General features: G+C 41.8%; 1 protein-coding gene across 1 annotated transcript; it reads left to right on the forward strand.

Annotated features, from left to right (window-relative positions):
• The first annotated feature begins 16,026 nt into the window (after window positions 1-16,026).
• Window positions 16,027-16,818, forward strand: LOC121766964 (endoglucanase 2-like). The gene is made up of 2 exons (XM_042163189.1): window positions 16,027-16,038; window positions 16,414-16,818. The coding sequence occupies exons 1-2, from the start codon at window positions 16,027-16,029 to the stop codon at window positions 16,816-16,818; spliced, it is 417 nt and encodes a 138-aa protein (XP_042019123.1).
• Window positions 16,819-21,372: the final 4,554 nt, after the last annotated feature.

A 21,372-nucleotide genomic window follows, 5' to 3' on the forward strand; every position in this document is an offset into this window, starting at 1 on the left:
CCAACACCACCTACACCACAACAGAATTTCCGGGATAAGAGAAAATGGGACAGGAGTCGAGAACCCTTTGACAACAAGAGATTCCAAGGTACCCCAAACTCTGCACGGGGCAAGGGAAAGCAAACTACTCCATATCAAGGTGGAGAGTACCGTTAGAGAGCACCTCCCTGCGCCAAGTGCCAGAAGAATCATATGGGAGAGTGCAGAATCGGGACAAATGTGTGCTACAAGTGTGGTGGAGTTGGACACTTCGCCAAGGAGTGCCTGAGCAATAATAACGTTGGAGTTGGGGGAACACCAAATTGGCCTCGAGGGAATCCTACCCCACCTCAGCAGCCGCTGCAGCGTCGCCAACCATATCCCACTCAAGCTAGGGCCTATGCTTTGGGACGCAAACGAGCTAAAGCCGCACAGGGAGATCCGAAACATGATAATCTGGCAGGTATGGGAACACTACTTGACATGCCTGTTGCTGTTCTGTTTGATACGGGTGCATCACACTCCTTTATATCCCACTCCTGCGTAGATGCTTTAAGACTTCTTGTTGATGAACTTGAACATAAGATGAATGTGAACTCACCAGTAGGAGGTCTTATAGACATTTCACAGTCTTGCTCGAACATAGAATTTATGGTGGGAGAACTTAGCTTAGTGGCTCACAACCTACATGTTATGCTAATGGATAACGTTGACATTATTCTGGGGATGGACTGGCTAGCTGAAAACTATGCCACTATTCGATGCCAAGAGAGACAAATCTCGTTACAAACCCCGGGGAAGGAGCCCTCTACCTTCCAAGGGATTTCGATGAATCAGCGGACTTGTGTAATATCGGCACTTCAAGCAACTACGATGATTAGAAAGGGGCATCCTACCTATCTCATTTACCTGCAAGGACATGACAAGAAAGAAAGAAAAGTTGAAGATGTGGCGGTAGTACGTGAGTTCCCTGATGTGTTTCCCGACGATTTGCCAGGGCCTCCACCTGATCGACAATTGGAGTTTACTATCGATCTGGAACCAGGAGCCGCACCAGTATCGAAGGCACCTTATAGGATGGCACCGAAAGAGTTGGAAGAACTCAAAATCCAGCTACAAGAACTTTTGGACTTGGGTTTTATCAGATCCAGTGTATCGCCGTGGGGAGCACCTGTGCTGTTTGTGAAGAAGAAAGACGGAACACTGAGAATGTGTATAGACTACCGGGAATTGAACAAATTAACTCTCAAGAACAAGTATCCTCTGCCGAGAATAGATGACCTGTTTGACCAACTCAGGGGAGCAGTAATATTTTTGAAAATGGATTTAAGGTCAGGATATCACCAGTTGAGGGTACGAGGAGAAGATATACCCAAGACGACATTCCGAACAAGGTATGGGCATTATGAGTTTGTAGTAATGCCGTTTGGATTGACAAATGCACCCGCAGTATTCATGGACTTGATGAATCGAGTATTCCATCCATACTTGGACAAGTTCGTCCTGGTGTTCATATATGATGTGTTGGTTTACTCAAAGAATGAAAAAGAACATGAGGAATATCTAAGGATCACTGTAGAGACGCTGAGAACGGAGAAGTTGTACGCCAAGTTCAGTAAGTGTGATTTCTGGCTAAAGGAAGTAAACTTTCTGGGGCATATTGTGACGGCAGAAGGGATTCGAGTTGACCCTGCAAAGGTGGAGGCCGTACAACAGTGAAGGCGCCAAAGACCCCAAATGAGATTCGAAGTTTCCTGGGACTGGCAGGATACTACCGAAGATTTATTGAGGGATTTTCCAAAATTGCAAGGCCGATGACCCAACAACTGAAGAAAGGGACCAAGGTCAATTGGACACCGGAGTGTGAGGCTAGTTTCCAGTTGTTAAAAGAGAAGTTGACCACCGCACCTATTCTACCCGTGTCAGAACCGGGAATAGACTATGTGGTTTACACTGACGCGTCTAAGGTTGGACTTGGATGTGTATTGATGCAGAACGGTAAGGTGATTGCCTATGCTTCGCGTCAATTGAGGCCACACGAGTTAAACTACCCTACCCATGACTTGGAATTGGCAGCCGTTGTGCATGCATTGAAGATCTGGAGGCACCATCTCTACGGAGTTCGGTGTGAGATTTTTTACTGATCACAAAAGCTTAAAATACTTCTTTGAACAGAAAGACTTGAACATGAGGCAACGCAGATGGCTCGAGCTAGTCAAGGATTATGACTGTGGCATTAACTATCATCCGGGCAAAGCAAATGTAGTGGCAGATGCACTGAGCCGGAAAGCCCAACCACAGTTGGCTACCTTTCTCACTCAAGAAGAAGATTTGATTCGCGAATTCAGCAAGATGCGATTGGAAGTAGTGAGAGCTCCGGAGACCGTAAAAGGAAAAATCGCCACCTTGGTAATTGCACCCGACCTGCGGACGAGGATAAGAGAAGGTCAGAGAAATGATAAGGATTTGGAGAAGGTTCGACTAAAGGTAAGGAAAGGTGAGCAAGAAAAGTTCCGAGAAGAGGCTGGCAACGCCCTCACCTACGAGGGAAGACTATGTGTGCCGAATGACGAAGGACTTCGAAATGAAATTTTGACTGAGGCACACGAGACTCCATATACCGCTCATCCTGGAAGTACAAAGATGTATCTGGTGGGATGGGATGAAGAGGGATACAGCTTCGTTTGTGGACAAATGCTTGGCTTGCCAGCAAGGAAAAGCTCTGCATCAACGACCCTATGGGAAGTTGCAACCGCTAGAGATTCCGGAATGGAAATGGGAACACATCGCCATGGATTTCGTGATGGGTTTGCCAAAGACTTGGCAAGGGAATACGACCATCTGGGTAATCATAGACCGCCTCACTAAGAGTGCGCATTTTATACCTATTCCCATAACTCATGGATCCGACAAACTAGCCCGACTTTATGTGAAAGAAATTATTTGGCTACATGGAGTGCCAGTAACAATCACATCGGACCGAGACACAAGGTTCACTTCAAGATTTTGGATAAGTCTGCAACGAGAGCTTGGTACTCGACTAAATTTTAGTACTGCTTTTCATCCACAAATCGATGGACAATCCGAGAGAACGATTCAAACTCTCGAGGATATGTTGAGAGCCGTGGTTCTTGACAGAAGAGAAAATTGGGAAGTCGTATTGCCGTTGATCGAGTTTGCCTGCAACAACAGTTTCCAGGCAACGATAAATATGGCCCCATACGAAGCATTGTATGGGAGGAAGTGTAGATCACCCCTCTATTGGGATGAGGTTGGTGGAAGAAGAATACTTGGGCCAGATTCAGTCGAAGAAATGATTGAGATTGTGCGACAAATTCGTCAAAGGATAAAAGAAGCTCAAGACCGACAGAAGTCATATGCTGATGTCCGGCTTATCGACTTACAGTTCAACGCTGGAGATAAGGTGTTCTTGAAAGTATGTCCGTCGAAGGGGATAACGAGGTTTGGTGTAAAGGGAAAGTTGAAGCCACGTTACATAGTGCCTTAATGAAATTCTTGAGAAGGTGGGACCCGTAGCGTATAGGTTGGCACTACCACCGAGTTTTGGGACTGTGCATAACGTTTTCCATGTGTCGCAATTAAGAAAGTATGTGTTCGATCCCAAACATGTAGTACATCAGGAGGAGATGATTTTGAATCCCGACTTGAGTTATGAGGAGAAGCCCGAAGCTATTCTAGACAGGAAAGTGCAGGAATTGAGAAATAAATCAATTTCGTCCATGAAAGTGCTTTGGAAACATCGTGTTCACGAGGAGGCTACATGGGAGCTCGAGGATAGAATGAAAGAGAAATACCCGGAGTTGTTCGTTAGAAATGAGTAAATTTCGAAACGAAATTTCTGTTAAGGTGGGTAGAATGTAACACCCGTACTTTTAAGTACTAAATTAAAGCATGTCATGAAATAATTAATATAAAATATTTATGCATGCTATGTTTCTCGTTAATGTGCTTTGGAATGTAGTATGGTATTTATGTGATGATGTGATTTGGGACGTCCTTTTGATTTAATTGTGGAACTTTGGGAGACATGTTGAAAGTCTCGTTGAAATAATGATGACGAAATTGCTATATTTAGCATAATGAATGAGATGTGGGAGATGAATGTTTTTATGGAAGATGACGCACGTAAATCGAGGAGCGGTCGAAGAAATTATATTTGGAACAACACCAAATATAAGTTGTGACGTTAGGCGTTCTCTAATTTTTTGTGAAGAACAAGATAACGAAATTTAATATAGTTTCCGTGAATTTAATTATCAAAAGAAATGCGAGAATATAAAGTACGTATATTTATATTTGGGCTTCTCAAATTAAATTAGAGTCCAATGAGTATATAAAAAAAATGGCTTGGGCCGTAACTATTTAAGAATCTAACCAATTAATAATGTTATCAACTTGGGCTTTCAACTAAATGAACCCAAACTAATTTAAATAAAATATGTTGAGGCCAAGACCATTTAATTAATTTAGGAGCCCAAATTCCTTTCCAAACAAATGGGAGCAAGCCCAAGAACCTTTCTTCCTCTCCCTCACGACCGGCGGTTTTGGTGTTGAATGGAGACCCTCCAATTCCCAACTCCTTCACCTTCCCTCTTCCACCTTCAATTCTCCCACCCAAGAGTCACACAAGTTATTACTTTAGGCCTTCAATCCTTTCCTCACATGACACTTCACAAAAAAAAAGAGAGATGGAGAGCCGAAGGTAGAGAGAGCCGAGAGAGAGAAGGAAGAGGAATTGCCACCATTCTTACCCATTCACCACCAAGTCCAACCATTTTGAGGTATAATCCCTTTCCAATCCCAAAGCATGAATTTGTAGTAGCTAATTCTTATATGTTGTTCATACATCCACTCTCACAACCAATTCAAACAATTTAACAACAAAGAACTAATCGAACAACGCCGTACTTAATCGAACACGCGAAAGAACTTAACATTGCGATAAAAAAACGTATCCTGCGGGTTGAATCGGGGTTGTTTGGAGTGGTTTCAGGGAGGGGGAAACTGCCGGCAACGGGGACAGTGGCGGACAGCGGCGGTTCCCGACGGCTCCAGCGGCAGCGATGACTCCAGCGGCAGCCGTCGGCGACCAGCAGCGACTCCGGCGGCGGCACGGCGACTGCAGCAGTAACCCGGCTACCCAACAAGTAACACGGGACAGCAGCGACGACCTCGAGCCCGGACCGCGATGGCGGAGTCATCCTGCTCCTACAGTGACGCCGGTGGCAAGCTCCGGAGTGAGATTCGAAGGCTGACCACCACTGCGCTGTGCAGCGGCTGAGTAAGCGACGAAATTTGTAAGAAGATGAGAGAAAGAGAAGAAGAAGATAGAGGGGGAGAGAGAGACGTGGGGTAGGAGAGTGAACTTTGGGCTTTTGTGTTTTTTTGTTAGATGGGCCTTTGTTTTTTTTAAAGATTGGGTCTTATATTTATGAGAGGATTTACCTAAAGTTGGGCTCTTTTTATTTTAGTTGGGGCTTTTAAATTAAATTGGGAATATAAGGTGGGGGAATAAGTCTTGGGCCTTCTAATTAAATCCTTGGGCCGATAATATAATCGTGGGGAATTATTTATTTAATTCTCGGAATAATTTAAGGTACGAAATAATATATTTTCGAAGAGAAATAGTTGCGAAAATTAAGTATGCGTTTAAATAACTTTTAAAAAAAAATCATTCTCGACGTCGTGGAAAAATATGAGGAGCCAACAGAGGAAAGAACGAGCGTAAGCGGCCGACCGGCGTCACACGCGACGCCTTGGGCGGCCGCCGAATAATCGAAAATGCATGAAAAACTGAGGAAACGAGTTAAAAGATTTTAATTAGAGTGCATGCATTCTAAAATGTCTTCGTTACCGAGTTTGATGTGAACTTTATGTATTTTCCGAAAAGGTGGTTCGCACGGCCGCTAAAGACGGAACGAGAAGTTTTTAAGGAAATTCTAAGCTTTTGAGGTGGGCTTTATTACTTAAACTCTTTTATTTGAAATGATATGTTTATGGTGAAACAAGGGTGGTTTTAAATATTATGTCATGCCGTATTTTATGTTTTGAATTGCCTATCTGATTGTATACTAGAATAATGTTCTACTAGACTTTGATGGTTAACGAATTCGGGTCTAACTAGGGTCTAAGCCCTACTTAGGCTAGTGCACTGATGGGGATCGTGAGCCGTCCCTTAGGTCGGCCGGTCCAGTGATCGAGTTTGTGGCCACATTCTCGTTTCACATGATGGTTCAGATATGGTACATGATGGGGGATGACGATTGTCAGCGCGGACACTATTTTAAGGAATGATTTTAGTGTTTCTCGGCCTTTTAAAGTAAAACCCGAGTTTCACTCAATGATGGCTTGACATAACTTAAACGATAAATGTATTTCGGGCATGAGTTCACTGGGTGCATCAAGTACTCAGCCCCTGCATATGTTTTCCCTAAGTGCAGGTTGAGTGAGGATGGGAGGCGGAGGATGTTGAGCAATGAGCCAAGATTTTTATTCAATAAATGTTCCGGTTACTACTGTGTCCTCATACATAGTAGTAGTCAAACTCTCAATTGCTTCCGCTACTCTAAGTCTTAAGAATTTTTACTTTTTCTTTAAGTTGTTGAACTATGTCATTCACACTATGTTACTTCGTGATCTAAAACTATGACTTGATAATGAAGTTTCGACTGTTGATCTACATGTTGTACTCCTTTGATTGTTTTCCCCCTTCTTCCCCGCTTCTTAATTCCCCCATTAGTCGCGACCCACCGTGCTTTCTATCATTAGGAAGTGCGGTCGTGACATTAATGCATAATTGAAAGTTACAAATCAAAATCATAATTTAATTATATAGACTCAAAACTTATAAACATTCAAAAACTTGCCCAAAATTCTTTAATATTTAAAATTAGACCAAAACTCGTCTTTTATAAATGTATAGATTTACACTGAAACTTGATGTAAAAGTGTTTAATTTAAGATAAAATCCATCAAACACAAGTTCATAAGCTTGTTCGCGGAACCAATATTGTAACACCCCTTACTCGGTTAGTTTTAACCGAATAAGTGACGTTACCTTTCGGTACGATCGATACACAAAACCTGCCTATTTTTTTTTCATTTTGCAAACACTCAACATACAACACTACCATAAAAGTAAATAAACCTAATAACATAACTATTTACTACTATACATAACAAAATATTGATAACTTGCTTCGATAATTATTTACATTCCCATTTGCAAAAGAAGATTATAACCTTACATTTGTAACCCAACTATTTGCAAACAAAAGACAACCTAAGCATGCCACGTGTAAACTTCAACTTTACCAGCAAAAAGAGGATAGTGACTTGACACGTGCTGCTGCCAACTAGCGAGTTCACTCGCTTCTATACTCTGCAAGAGGGAGAAGAAAGGGGGTGAGCTTCGAAAAGCTCATAGTGTAATCGCATTCCAGAATAAAACCTCTAAAACCTCAATCTATATCACTATCACAAGTAAACACTTTATTACCTGGAATGTCGTACAACACATGTTCAATTTATATTAGCATCAATATACAAGTTCAAAACAATGTCACCCAGTATAAGCATTCATAACAGTTTGAATCATTTAAAGGAATCACCTATATCGTTTACAAACAGTACAACATCACAATCATATTAATCATGTAATACTTTCAATAATAACCATCTATCACCTATCAATCAGAACTATATAACACAATACAACATAATTTTACTTGAGGAAAACATAACTATTTAAAGAATTCAAAGCACAACCATATTATTTCAAAAATAGAGCCCCGAGTTATGCTTAGTGATGGACACGGGTACACGGACACTATCTGTAGCCCGATGAGGGCGTCTATCATGTAAGTCCGTATTGGACACTGTAATATTTCATATGGCCTATGCAAGGAACTGTCATATATTACCCATATAGGGTACATTTCAACTATCGATATATCATATAGACCATCGCTTCGGTTATCCAGAAGACGAGTGATCAACATGTGTGCAGTACTGCTGTCCTATGGCATGCCAACTATACCCTGTGATTCACTCAAGCAATGGGGCATAACACAACTATTTCATATCAACTTTCACATTATTCAACACATATAACTATTTAAATCACTTTGCATCTCATAAGAAATACCAAACAACAATTTCAATATCGCCGTTGCTGTCACATTACCTTGAAGTATACAAAATCCACACAATCATTTTTAAGTTCTATGGCATAAGCATACGAATCACACAAACAAGTAGTAATATTTATCGAAGTTAAAGGAATTAAATTCTAGAACACGCGTACACTACTTGTACACGTCAAAAAAACGCTATTACTTGCTTAGTTAACCATGGAGGTGCCCTTTTCCCTTATCGCTTGTGCTTGCACTCGGTTCAACTAATTTTTAAGCAATTACATATACAATTTATAAATAAACACTTAAAGCACAAATATGGAAGCCAAAATATCACATCTATCTATCTCCCTTTTAGCATAAAAACCTCTATTCTCAACTTTTAAAGCTTTAAAAATATTGACTGCATTATATCATCTTCATATAATAAACTGACTTAGCTCGGAGATAACTAGGGGTCGAGCCCTACACCAAAATAAACCCCTAGGTATCTATTTTAACTACTAAAAAGGTTTTCCTCAAAATTCTAAGGGATTAGGGAGTTATGAAGTTTTACTACAGCCTGCCAGTTTGTGACAGATTTTGGCGACTGTTTAACATGAATTTTTTAAAATAGAAAACGTTGATGAAATGCTCTGAACTTTTACAGACATCATTCCAAGACATGATAGTATGCATAAAAATTTTAGAACATAAATTCTAGCATGTTAAGGTGGCCGAAAATGATCAGTACAGCAGCATTAGAACAGCCTACATACAAGCTATTTTCTATTTGTGTGTCATTAGGTAATTTCTCCAAACACTTCATGTTCAACAACAAAATTATATGGTTTTAGTCCAATTATGATCCATCTCCAACAATTGAAATCCTCAATTCAAAGAACCCTAATTTTCGACCAAACAAAAAGAATCACATCAAATTAACATCACTACTATACTCAGAAACATGATTGAAGAGGTTATGGAGGAAGCTAACCTCTAAATTCAACAATTTTGGAAGTGAGTTTATCAAACAATTCTGAAATTGAGAACATCTAATGAAACTTGGAACTTGGGGTTGGTGGTGTGTGCTACATATTCCGTGGTGGAGTGACCGGAGCTGTCACGGTGGAGACTTGGTGGTTGAACGGAGGAAGTAGAGGCTGTCAAAATTTACAGAGAGGGAGAGAGTATCGTGGAGAGAGAGGGCGTGAAAGAGGGAGGAGAAAGATTAGGATGGATATTATTTTTCTATTTTCTTTTCCTTATTTTTCCTTCCTAATTTTTTTCCACAAGACACGTTTTTTCCTACTTACTCATCAACTTCCTATTCTTTTTCTTAATTTCCAATTTCCTATATTCATCTCTTCTATTCCTAACAAAAACATATACATATAAAACCACTAACTAAACTATAAATCCTAATCTCTAATCTGTAATTCTTCTAAGGTTGGGATATTACAAATATAATTGTCATTGGGTTGGACATATCTATAAACTCAGGAAAGAAAGTTATTCATTAATCTAAAAATAGAGGTTGTTGGAAATTGAAACATAAAATAAATGTAACACCAATGAGCTTAATCTAGCTATTATATAAGTCTCATGGACCTCTCATCTTATCACCAATTGGTTTTAAAATGGATACCATGGATTTCTATCAAAGGTAACATGATCAATGTTTTACTCGACAATGGTTCCTCAAGATCACGTTCTTGAGGTTATGAATGAATATGAAATATAGTTTGTGCGCGAACCAAAACATAAATGCCCTTGCCAATCTCCACTCAGTAGAGAGCAATGCATGGTGTGCTAGCAAATAATGCAAAGTTCCTTAGGTGTTTCTTAAGCTTTGGTGTGATGATTGTTTGCGAGTGTGTGTGATTGTTAAATTGTACGGTTGCAAGCACACATGTACGTACCCACAATTCTACACTCTTACGAGCACGGGTTGATATTAATTGGCATGTAGAGTCAGTTTTATGCGTGGCCAAAAATATTCACGATATTCATATTATTAAGATCAAAGCTCTATCTTGTCTACACATTAGTATGTTAGGGTTAAGCAGTGCACATCCGAAGTAGTAGGGTTCGACGATGAACACCCGAACTCCATATTAGTATGATATTATCAGCTTTGGACAAAACACTTACGGTTTTGCTCATGGGGGTACTCATCTAAAGGATTCATAAAAGTTGAAATAGGCCATAAATATGCTTGCAACTCTTACTTATTCTTTGATGGGAGAATATGGTTTGCTCACCCACAAATATCAATTTAATGTAGTACTCCCTCCGTTCAACAGTAGTGAAGTGATTTCCTTTTTTAGTAAAACTCAACACATTTCTTCTCACTTACTCTACTCTTTCCTGCTTTATTTTCTATTCTCTATACTTTTTTTATTTCCTAGATTTTTTAAAAATTGCGTGCCCCAAAAAAACGCCCGCACTATTAGACCATCCACAATAGCGCCCAGCCGACCGCCCAGCCGAGCGTCGGCGCTGGGCGGTTCGCTGGGCGGTCTATTGCAGTCGCCCAGCGGACGAATGGAGAGAGAAACCGCGCAGCGCTGGGCGGTTTCGTGGCGCTGGGCAATCCGCTCGGCGCTATTGCAGCACCTGGATCGCCCAGCGCACCGCCTAGCGCGAAATTTAAATTTTTTTTTTTGAAACACTATATATACGCGCTTTGCTCGTCATTTTCATTCGCACCACTTATTTTAACGAGTACTCTCTCTATCTTAATTTCTGTACAAGATCAACAACGGGAAATGGATCTCAACAACGAGCCTAGTTCCGGGAGTAGCGGGTCACAAACTCCGTCGATCCCCGTGGGAAGTGGATGGGGTCAGATGCCCGGGTACTACAACATGTACCCGTGGCTCATGAGCCTGCAGGACGAGTTGGAGGCGGCGACGACGGAGACGAGGAGTGAATTGGCACTCCTTTTTATTATTGTATTTTTTTTTAAATTAATGTATTTTTTTAAATTATTGTACTTTTTAAAATTTTAATAGTATTATTAAATTTTTCCCGTATATGTCTCGTAAATTAAATTTCGTATATTGTGTGATTGTTAATTATTTCATTTTGTATATATTTGTTAATAGTGATGTGGATATTATGTGGCTAGGCTATGACTGGGCTATTGCTGGGCTATTTGCTTGTTTTGATGATGTGACAGGAGGATTTTTAGTGCTGATGATGTGGCAGTGGCTAGGCTATGGCTGGGCTATTCCTATTGTGGATGGCCTTACAGAATGGAAGGAAGTATTAAATAAATGTGATAGAAGGAGACAAATTATCAGTTATACTAGTACACTAGTAACAAACAAAATCTGGATGCGGCTTTGGCGAATTGGTGATAGATGATGCCGAACATCCGTGACCAAAAAAATGAGACTTTATGAGCAAATTCCCAAAATACCGTTCCCCTTTAATTACGCCTTCTATTTACCAAAATCACGCACACCCATCCTCCATTCTTTTCTCTTCTCCACCTAAAATCTCTCCAAAATCACGCACACCCATCCTCCATTCTTTTCTCTTCTCCACCTAAAATCTCTCCTTATAATCTCTCCTTATAATCACCTAAACAATTTATTGGTTATTATTCAATATTATTGCATTAAAAGTGATATACACTAGTGAATCTACAAGAGATTCAAGGTGTTGTAATGATTGTGTAGTTTTTCCTTTGACCTCCTCGGGATAAATTTTGTATCTTTCCCCATAGAAAATCACGTGACATTTGTCGCAGTTGATCCCGTGACTCAAATCCATTCGCCTCTGTCTCTCTCAACAGCTTAACCAACTCCCTAACTGCCTAATTCTATTCTATATAAAGTGTGTGTTCCATTCCATACAAGTAGAAACCATTTTAGAATAATCATGTTTTCATCAGCTACTAAACATATTCTGTGCTTGTTTTCAACTATTCTCTGCTTTGCCCTGTTATCTTGCTCTGCATTGCAGATGCACTTGAAAAATCCATACTCAAGGCCAAGATGAGCAAATATATAAATACGTGTGCAGGATGTCTTGAAGATGGTAACCGAGAGGGATAAGGGATAAAAGGCTAGGCATGGTGAATAGCAGAGAACAAAGTTTATGATTCTCTTATTTCTGTATTTCTGTGTGTTTTACATTGTATACAATGATCTCTTTTTATAGGAGAGAAATACAAGTATATTTGGAAACATATCAATCTATTCTAGGAATAATCACTAATTGATATTCTCCTAAAATAGATTTATTTCTTTCCTTGATTCTTTCTTTGAATTGTGTCTTCTAGGGTTTGACACTCCCCCTCAAGTTGAGCCGCGGCATCTCCGATGCTCAACTTGCCAAGAACTTCTTTGAACACTTTAGAATTCACAGCTTTGGTTAAGATGTCCGCCAGCTGATCCTCTGACCTCACAAATGGAAATTCTATGACTCCTTTTTCTAGGTTATGCTTAATGAAATGTCGATCTACTTCCACATGCTTAGTCCTGTCATGTTGCACTGGATTTTCTGAAATACTGATCGCCGCCTTGTTGTCTCAGAATAACTGACTCTTCTGTGTTGGAGGAAATCCTATCTCCGTAAGTAACCTCCGCAACCACATAATCTCCGTTAAACCACTCTTGATTCCTCGGAACTCTGCTTCCGCACTAGATAAGGCAACAACCTTTTGTTTCTTACTTCTCCAAGTGACCAGGTTTTCCCCTACGAACGTGAAGTATCCTCCCTTAGATTTCTTGTCAACTGGATTGCTTGCCCAATCAGCGTCAGTGTATCCATGAACCTCCAGATCTCCTCCTTTTTCTAGGAGTACTCCGTATCCTACAGTCCCCTTCAGATATCTTACAATCTTCAAGGCAGCCTCCATATGGTCTTCTTGCGGTTTGTGCATAAACTGACTGACTATACCAACTACATAGGTAATATCTGGTCGGAGTTCGTGATACATTTGGCAAGCTAACTAGCCCTTCCCAACCCTCGTGGCTCGTGAACTAGCCTCCCTCCAGCCGGATTCGGTCTCGTGAACTAGCCTTGGTCAGGCTCGTAGACCAGCCACCCTCCGACGGGTTCGGCCCGTAGACCAGCGCTGTCCCGGACGGGTCAAGGCTCATCAGCTTGCCAAGCCCCAAGGCAACAAGCCTTGTAAAGGCCCACAGGGGAAATTAATCCCAGGTTGCACCATCCAGGATTCGAACTCAAGACCTCCTGGATGGGCGGTATCCTTGCCTCCCTTCTCAACCAGTTGAACTAGGAGTCATGGATGAGATAGATCAACTTTCCCACCAATCGTTGATACTTCTCCCGGTCTGCTAGCTTTGCTCCTTCTTCTATCTTCAATCCATGGTTGGGTACCATAGGAATATCTGAGGGCTTGCAATCTAGTAAACCAGTCTCTGCTAGTAAATCCAGTACGTACTTCTCCTGTCTCAGGAAGATTCCCTTCTTCGATCTCAAGACTTCAATTCCAAGGAAATATTTCAGTGCCCCCAACTCTTTCATCTCGAACTCCTTAGATAAATTCTCCTTCAGATTTTTTATTTTCTCTTCATCGTCTCCTGTGATAATCATGTCATCCACATAGATGATCAGACATGTCACCTTGCCGTCCTTCTTCTTAATGAACAATGTGTGGTCAGAGTGGCTTTGTTCATACTCATGCTTGAACATAACCTGGCAGAATCTCCCAAACCATATCCGGGGAGACTGTTTTAGTCCATACAAGGTTTTCCTCAATCTGCACACCTGTCCGTCTCCGAATTCTCCAAGAAAACCTGGAGGGGCTTCCATGTAGACTTCCTTATTTTCCTCCAACTCTCCATGTAAAAAGGCGTTAGTGACATCCAGCTGATGTAAAGGTCAATCCACTCCATAGACCTGAGTGTATCCCTTAGCCACCAGTCGTGCTTTATACCTCTCGATTGAACCATCTGCTCGTCTTTTGATTGTGAAGACCCATCGACATCCTACTGGTTTGGTGTAGGCTCGGGTATTGGTGTAGGTGTAGGTTCGGGTATTGGTGTCGGTAGCCAGCCTAGTGAGTCATTTTCCGGAATTTCTGGTCGACTCTCCCCCTGACCGCTAGGTTGGCTATAGAAGTATTATCTCTCAACAAAGTCGCAGTTCATGGTGGTATACATGGTTCATGTTTTAGGATCATAGCATCTGTAGCCCTTTTGATTCCGGCCATACCCTAGGAAAACACATTTAACAGCACAAGGGGAAAATTTAGACCGCTCGTGTTTGGGAATATGGACAAAGACGGAGCAGCCAAATATCCTAGGTTCTAGACGAAGAGATGATGTGATAGTGGCTTGGGCAGATAGGATGTCCAAAGGTGTTTTGAAGTCCAGGATTTTGGTACGGAGACGGTTTAGAAGGTAGACAGCAGTGGCTACGGCTTCTGGCCAAAAAGATTTTGGGATTCGGGATTCAATTAGGAAGGCTCGTGTGACTTCTAGAATATATCGGTTTTTCCTTTCTGCTACCCCATTCTGTTCAGGAGTATGTGGACAGGTGGTTTGGTGAACTAATCCCTTTTCAGTGAAGAAAGACTGCATTTTAGAATTAACAAACTCCCCCCCCCCCAATTATCGGATCGAAGGATTTGGATATTGTGATTGTATTGAGTTTGTACGAAGGTATAGAATTGGGTGAACTTGTCAAAAACTTCAGATTATGTTTTTAAGAAATAAACCCAAGTCATGCGTGTATAATCATCAACAAACAACAAAAAATAGCGAAAGCCCGATCCCCCAGTAACAGGTGCAGGACCCCACACATCCGAATGAATTAATGAAAAGAGAGTTTTCACTCTAGTATTATTTAACTTAAACGAATGTCTATGGCTTTTGGCCAAAAAACATGTTTCACAATTAAAGGTAAAAGAAGAATTCAACTTAGGAAAAAGCAGACGGAAATATCCTATAGATGGGTGCCCTAACCGGCGATGCCAAAGCCAAGCCTGCTTATCGGTCAGTCCGTGAGACAGCAACGCAGTACTCTGACTGGCCACCTCATCCACATAGTATAGTCCGTGTCGTTCAGTGCCACGCCCAACTATCGTCCCCGTTTGGGTATCTTGCAGTAAACAGAAACGAGGCTGCATTAGTAACTTGCAGTTCAATTCTTTAGTCGCATGACTAACTGACAATAATTTGTGAGATAGTGACGGATCAAATAAGCAATTCGAGAGTCGAAGGGTTTGGGAGATAGTGATGGTTCCCGCCCCCTGAACAGGTGCCAGATCTCCACTCGGAGTTTGAACATGGATTTTATTTGACTTGGAAATACTTTCAAAATCAGACATATCAAAAGACATTGTGTCAGTTGCACCACAATCAAAGATCCAATTTTTATTCTTTTCTCCTATTTCTGAGGTAGATGACATGGCCAAGACTTCAAAGGAATTTTGGCATTTTATTGTGGGATGTATCACAAGATTTTCACAAGGTTTAGGGGCTGGAATGTGTTTATGAGGAATTTTGGGAAGTTTAGAGGAGTTATTTTCGAAGTGGGGCACGGGGTGCAATATGTGAGGAGTTTTGGGGCTGGAAACAATAGGTCTATGGGGATGGGGTAAAAAACGTGATTTGGTAGAACTTGGAGGGTTCAAATGAGAGAACCCCCCTTTACCTTCACTCCAAACCCTAGACGGGTCCGCCGCGTTTGCTTCTCCTCCAATCTGCACTCTCGCCGCCGTGACAGTGGCCACGACATTCTCCTTCCCGCGTCCAACATAATTCCGGTGGTGGTTGGAGTACCGAAGCCACCCGCCGCGTGCTCGGCGTAGGCGGCTTGGCCTCCGACCGCCGCTGCTGCTGATGTCGATACCCTCGGTCCGCCGCGATTCGCCGCCCTCTGGAGCTTGGATTTCTTCATTTCATCCCACCATTCGGGATACCCATGAATGAGGAAGCAGGTATCTTTTGTAAGCCTTTTTCCTCCGCAATGGCTACAAAACAATTTGCTTTTATCTTCGTCGCCTTTGCGGTGATTGGTTGGATACCGGGACGGCGCCAGTTGTATACAATCACTTTTTAGCATATAGTATTTGATTGTGTTTGTGCTAATAATAATAATATTAAAAAATCAAGGGTTTTTGGAGAAGAATATTGAAGATTTAGAGGTGTACAAATCACATTCAGACAATTATATATGTTCCCTAGTTCCAGGGTCACCTAATTTCCAGGCACAGTATACTCCAGGAGGGCTTTTGTACAAAGGAAGTGAAAGCAATCTCTAATATGTAACCACATCAAGCTTCCTGATATTGACATATGCCGAATATGTGAAGAACCACGGCGGCGGTGGCGGTGGTGGTGGGGGGACGTGCGGCGTCAGCGCCGACAAGGTTGTGGAGTTGGCAAAGAAACAGGTGGACTACATACTAGGAGATAATCCAGGCAAGAGGTCCTACATGGTGGGGTTCGGGAAGAGGTATCCGCAGCGGCTACACCACAGAGCCTCTTCCTTACCCTCACTCCACACACACCCTGCTCGGATCAACTGTGGTGATGGATTCCAGTATCTAAACACTCCGTCGCCTAATCCAAACATTCTTGTCGGAGCAATCATTGGCGGCCCAGACAGTCAAGACAAATTTGCAGATGACCAGAATAATTTTCACCAATCTGAGCCCGCCACTTATATCAATGCCCGATTTATTGGCGCACTCGCTTTCTTTTCTCAATATCTTTAACCTTCTTTATGTATTATACTCCTGTTTCCTTTAGTTTCCTTTAGTTTTATCACTAGTTTCCTTTAGTTTTATCTAAAGAATCAAAGACTGTTTGTGCCTTTTGCATGATAAGATCATTAGCACTCGACAATGGATCTTTTCACTATTTCCAAACTTTAGTTTCGATTTTAGTGTTGACTAAACTTATTAAAATTGCTTAAGTCATAAATAACAAAGATACAGAACTCCTACAGAATAAGTCATCTATCTCAGAGAGAGAAGGAAGAAAAATATGAGGGTCATATTTCTATGTCTCTTATCTATTTACCAATATAAAGTTAGGGATGTAATCAAATACAAACTCTAAATAATGTACAACATTCAAACTATAATATGGACCGTTAGAAAATATCAACAAATAACAAAATAACAGCAATAAAAAATGTCAACACAATGTCAACGGTTGATGTTGTGTTGATGATAATGTATTGACATTGTGTTGACATTTTTGCTGCTGTAATTTTATCATTGATACGAGCATATCTCTGAATATTCCCTCTACCCTAGTATTTGTTTAGTTATTGATTTGCATATCTTTCCCATACAATTAGTTTCTTATTCCCCAAGTTAGGTATTTAGCATTATAAATAGGGACATTGTTATTCCTCTCCACCATTCAAAAAATATCAAATTATCGTATTTTCCAATTATCGTATTTTACTTTCTTTTGCAATCCTAAATCTTGGTTTGATCGACGGGCAAAGCTCCCGCGACTACCGTTTATCCCTCCGCCGATCGCCTCTGCGACGCCGGAAACTTGTTAAGAGAAATCATCTCTTAACAATTGGTGCTTTCATCTTCGCAACTCATGGCTCATACCGACGGGAATGGACACCATCAACCTTGGGGAGTACCACGCCCGAGGGTTCATGACCTCGCAGCTTGAGCGTATTGCAGCTGCACTCAATAAATTAGAGGCTCGACTTGACGCTGATGTTCTTCGAGTAGGCGCAACACAGGCGACGCCACACCCGATTCCTGCTCCCCCTTTAGCGCACCAAGGCTTGCATCAGGGTACTATCCGCGCCCCGAACCTGACCCACCCGATGGGCCGCCCGCTGAACGCCACCACACAGCCGCCTTACGCGCACTACGAACCACCGACATACACCGTCTCAGACACCTACATTGCGCACTAGCAACACCACCCCTACCTGACCCGACAACCCACTTGCTGGGACCCACCATGGTCGATCCAGACGATCTCATACCAGCCGGAGTAGCAAGACCGTGCGTGGGACTACGCCTACGGACCTCCATCATACCAACACGCCGAGCCCTCCTGGCAGCAGCACAACCCATGCTTGGGCACACCGCCTTGGCATTCTGATCACACGGTATTGTACCCATCAATACCACCGCTGCTGCCCCAGCGCCCGCTCTCCTAGGATCCACCGAGTTTCCAGCCCTTGGCAACAGCGCTGCTGCCTGCAGCTGTTGCTGCCCCACCTCATGCTTATGATTCCCTACAACCCTCGCGTCTCCACCTCCCGAGCTCAATGAATAAGGTTATCTCCGATCCCAACCCTAATCTTTTCTGCTTCAAATCGTTGGTGTCTCATTTCCATACAAAAGAATGTTTTCTGAAACTAAATTCATTCACCCAAAACATGTGCTCAATCGAGAATACATTTGAAGACAACGTCAAAGATTTGGAGAAAGAGAGTGAGAATGAGAGGAGAATGTCGGAAGAATCTCACAATTTTGATGATAAAAGTATTAATGATAGTGCATTAGATGCCGATGATAAGCTGATCCCTCAACGCACCGACACACTGGACAGGTGCCTGGACTCTACAGTACGGAGCTCACTTATGGGTGATCCCTCTTTGGAGCAATTGCAAAGTGAACAGGTGGATAAAATCAAAGAGCATTCCTGCCCCGAACATCCTGTTGTAGTGCGGCAGCCGCTGCTCCGTTCTACAAGTCCCTGCTGCTCAGCACTCACACCGACCGCTGCTGCTGTCCCACAACTACCACAGTTGCACCCACCCTTCTATTCACGACCTCGATTCGTCACAGACAAGGACAAAATATGGGAGGAGGTTCCTCGCAACGTTGTCGTCGCCATTGGCGCTAATGTTGCAAGTATTAATCATCGTTCAACAACGCTCGACACTGATCCCTCTGCGCAACGACATGTCGTGTACAATTATGTATTGTCACAAATTCCTATTGACCAAGTATGATGAGGAGGCTGAAGTAGTAGATGATCTAGGAAAGTGGAGTTGTCCAAAGTATGTAGGAATTTGGAATTGCATTATGTGCATAACAAAGAAAGGTATTCAACCTCCTGGTATACTTATTGATGTGGTAAAGAAAATTGGTATTTCATCTGTGTGTGAGGTTTTGATTCAAGGAGATCAATATTTGGGTTGTGAAAAAGTTGTTTGGGTGATCGTTGCCCATTCACTCAGAAAGCGGAGAAGGGAAAAATCTTTTAAAGGAAAAACGGATTTGAATTTGCCAGATGATACCGACGAGAAGTCTAAGTCTTGAGCATTTGCATACATCTGATTCAGGAGAGGAGTTGATACGAGCATATATCTGAATATTCCCTCTACCCTAGTATTTATTTAGTTTTGATTTGCATAGCTTTCTCATATAATTAGTTTCTTATTCCCTAAGTTATGTATTTAGCATTATAAATAGGGACATTGTTATTCCTTTCCATCATTCAAGAAATATCAAATTATCGTATTTTACTTTCTTTTGCAATCCTAAATCTTGGTTTGATCGACATGCAAAGCTCCCGCGACTACCGTTTATCCCTCCGCCGATCGCCTCTGCGACGCCGGAAACTTGTTAAGAGAACTCATCTCTTAACAGTCATCTGTTGACATTTTCTAACGGTAAGAGTATAGTTTCGAGTTTGTATAATATATAGAGTTTGCAATTTATCACTACCCAACTATCAAGTGATGCAGTTATGGAAGACAAGACTTGAAGGCTAAGCATATTTTAGGTTTTATTTATTTTCTATTTAATAGAATTAGTAGATGGAAAAATATTAGGAGTAATTGTTTTCCTTTTTTACTTATTTTTCTTTTAGTTATGTCCTTTAAGTTTTATTTTTCATAAGGTTATGATTTCTCTTTGCCTATATAAAGGCCTCATCTGTTGAACTAAAAGACAGACTTTTGAATATTAATTTTACATTGAGTTTTTATACTCTTAGTTCTCAATTCATTGAGTTCTTGTTTACCAGTTCAGTCATTTTGCATACGTTTCTGCATCATTTGGTATCACAATCCAGGTTGATTATCAATGGCTGAACGTAGACATGGCGGCAGACGTGGCGATGCTCGTGGCGGCGGTCGTGGTGGGGGACGTGGAGATCTCCCAAACAAAGAGGTTGCACGACAACACGATATGTGCGACATCGAGATTGATGATCTGAGACAACAGGTTCAAGACCTCCAGCACGACATCGACATCGGTGATCTGCGAAAATAGGTTCGAGACATCTAGCGACGATTGGCGAGACGAGAATAGCATCGGGGGAAATTCAACCCGATGAGGTCTAACGCGCTGGAGCGTCGTTCGATGGATGATCCATTATTTAGCGACGTCTGCAATGGCCAGCAAAAGTCCAACTCAAACTTCGGCAGCATTAACAAGCAGCGTGATTTCGACTAAGATTCAATCTTCACATCATCTGAAGCGGATGAACCGTCGAAGAATAGTAATATCAATATATGGTCTATGCCGGTGTATGAAAAACTCGTATATGACAGGGATATATTGTCGATGTCGGTGTATGATAAGCCCGTATACGACGAGGATATATAGTTGATGCTGGTGTATGTGAAATTTGATGAGGCTGCCGAAGAGGAGGGTGTTGTCGTCGATGACGATGAGGAGTACGACAAGGGTGAAGGGGGAAACCACCTATTGGGATTCATGTTTGGGAATGTTGACTGCGCTGGTGATCTTCCAGGAGAGAATGATACAGCACTAGGTAATCAAGCAAATCCAGTGTGCCAATCGTGGGATGCACTACCAATAGATCAAATACCTATCTTAGTTCACCTGTCACGTCACTTGCAATGGATGGTGTATCTAGCTTCAAAAGTGGTGTCACTAATGGTCCATATATTGAAATCTTGAATTTAAGATGTCTGGTCAACGAAGTTTGACCAATAATAAATGTGACGAGACATTTAATTCTTGGAAATTAAATGATATAGCTTCGATCTATGTTGCGCGTAGATGACCGTAGTATATTCACTTTCTCAAATCCGATTCCCGGTGAGTGAGAAAAAGTGGATTAAAGTTGGTCACATTGTAGCTTTTAATAAAGCTATGAGATTAAAGCTTAGGGAGTAATTAACTAGTGTTAATTATCCCACATAGGAGATTAGACACATCTTTTAATGTGTATTTATTAAGTGACTTTACTACTCTTAATAATTATAGTGGACTAAGATGGGTTGAAGAAGCCCACACGTGTGCACACGCGCGCCGAGCCGAGTCGTGCCTGTGCCCGTGCCCTTGCTCTTGCTCTTGGACTTG

Source organism: Salvia splendens, chromosome 15 (assembly GCF_004379255.2).
Source record: "Salvia splendens isolate huo1 chromosome 15, SspV2, whole genome shotgun sequence".
NCBI lineage: Eukaryota > Viridiplantae > Streptophyta > Magnoliopsida > Lamiales > Lamiaceae > Salvia > Salvia splendens.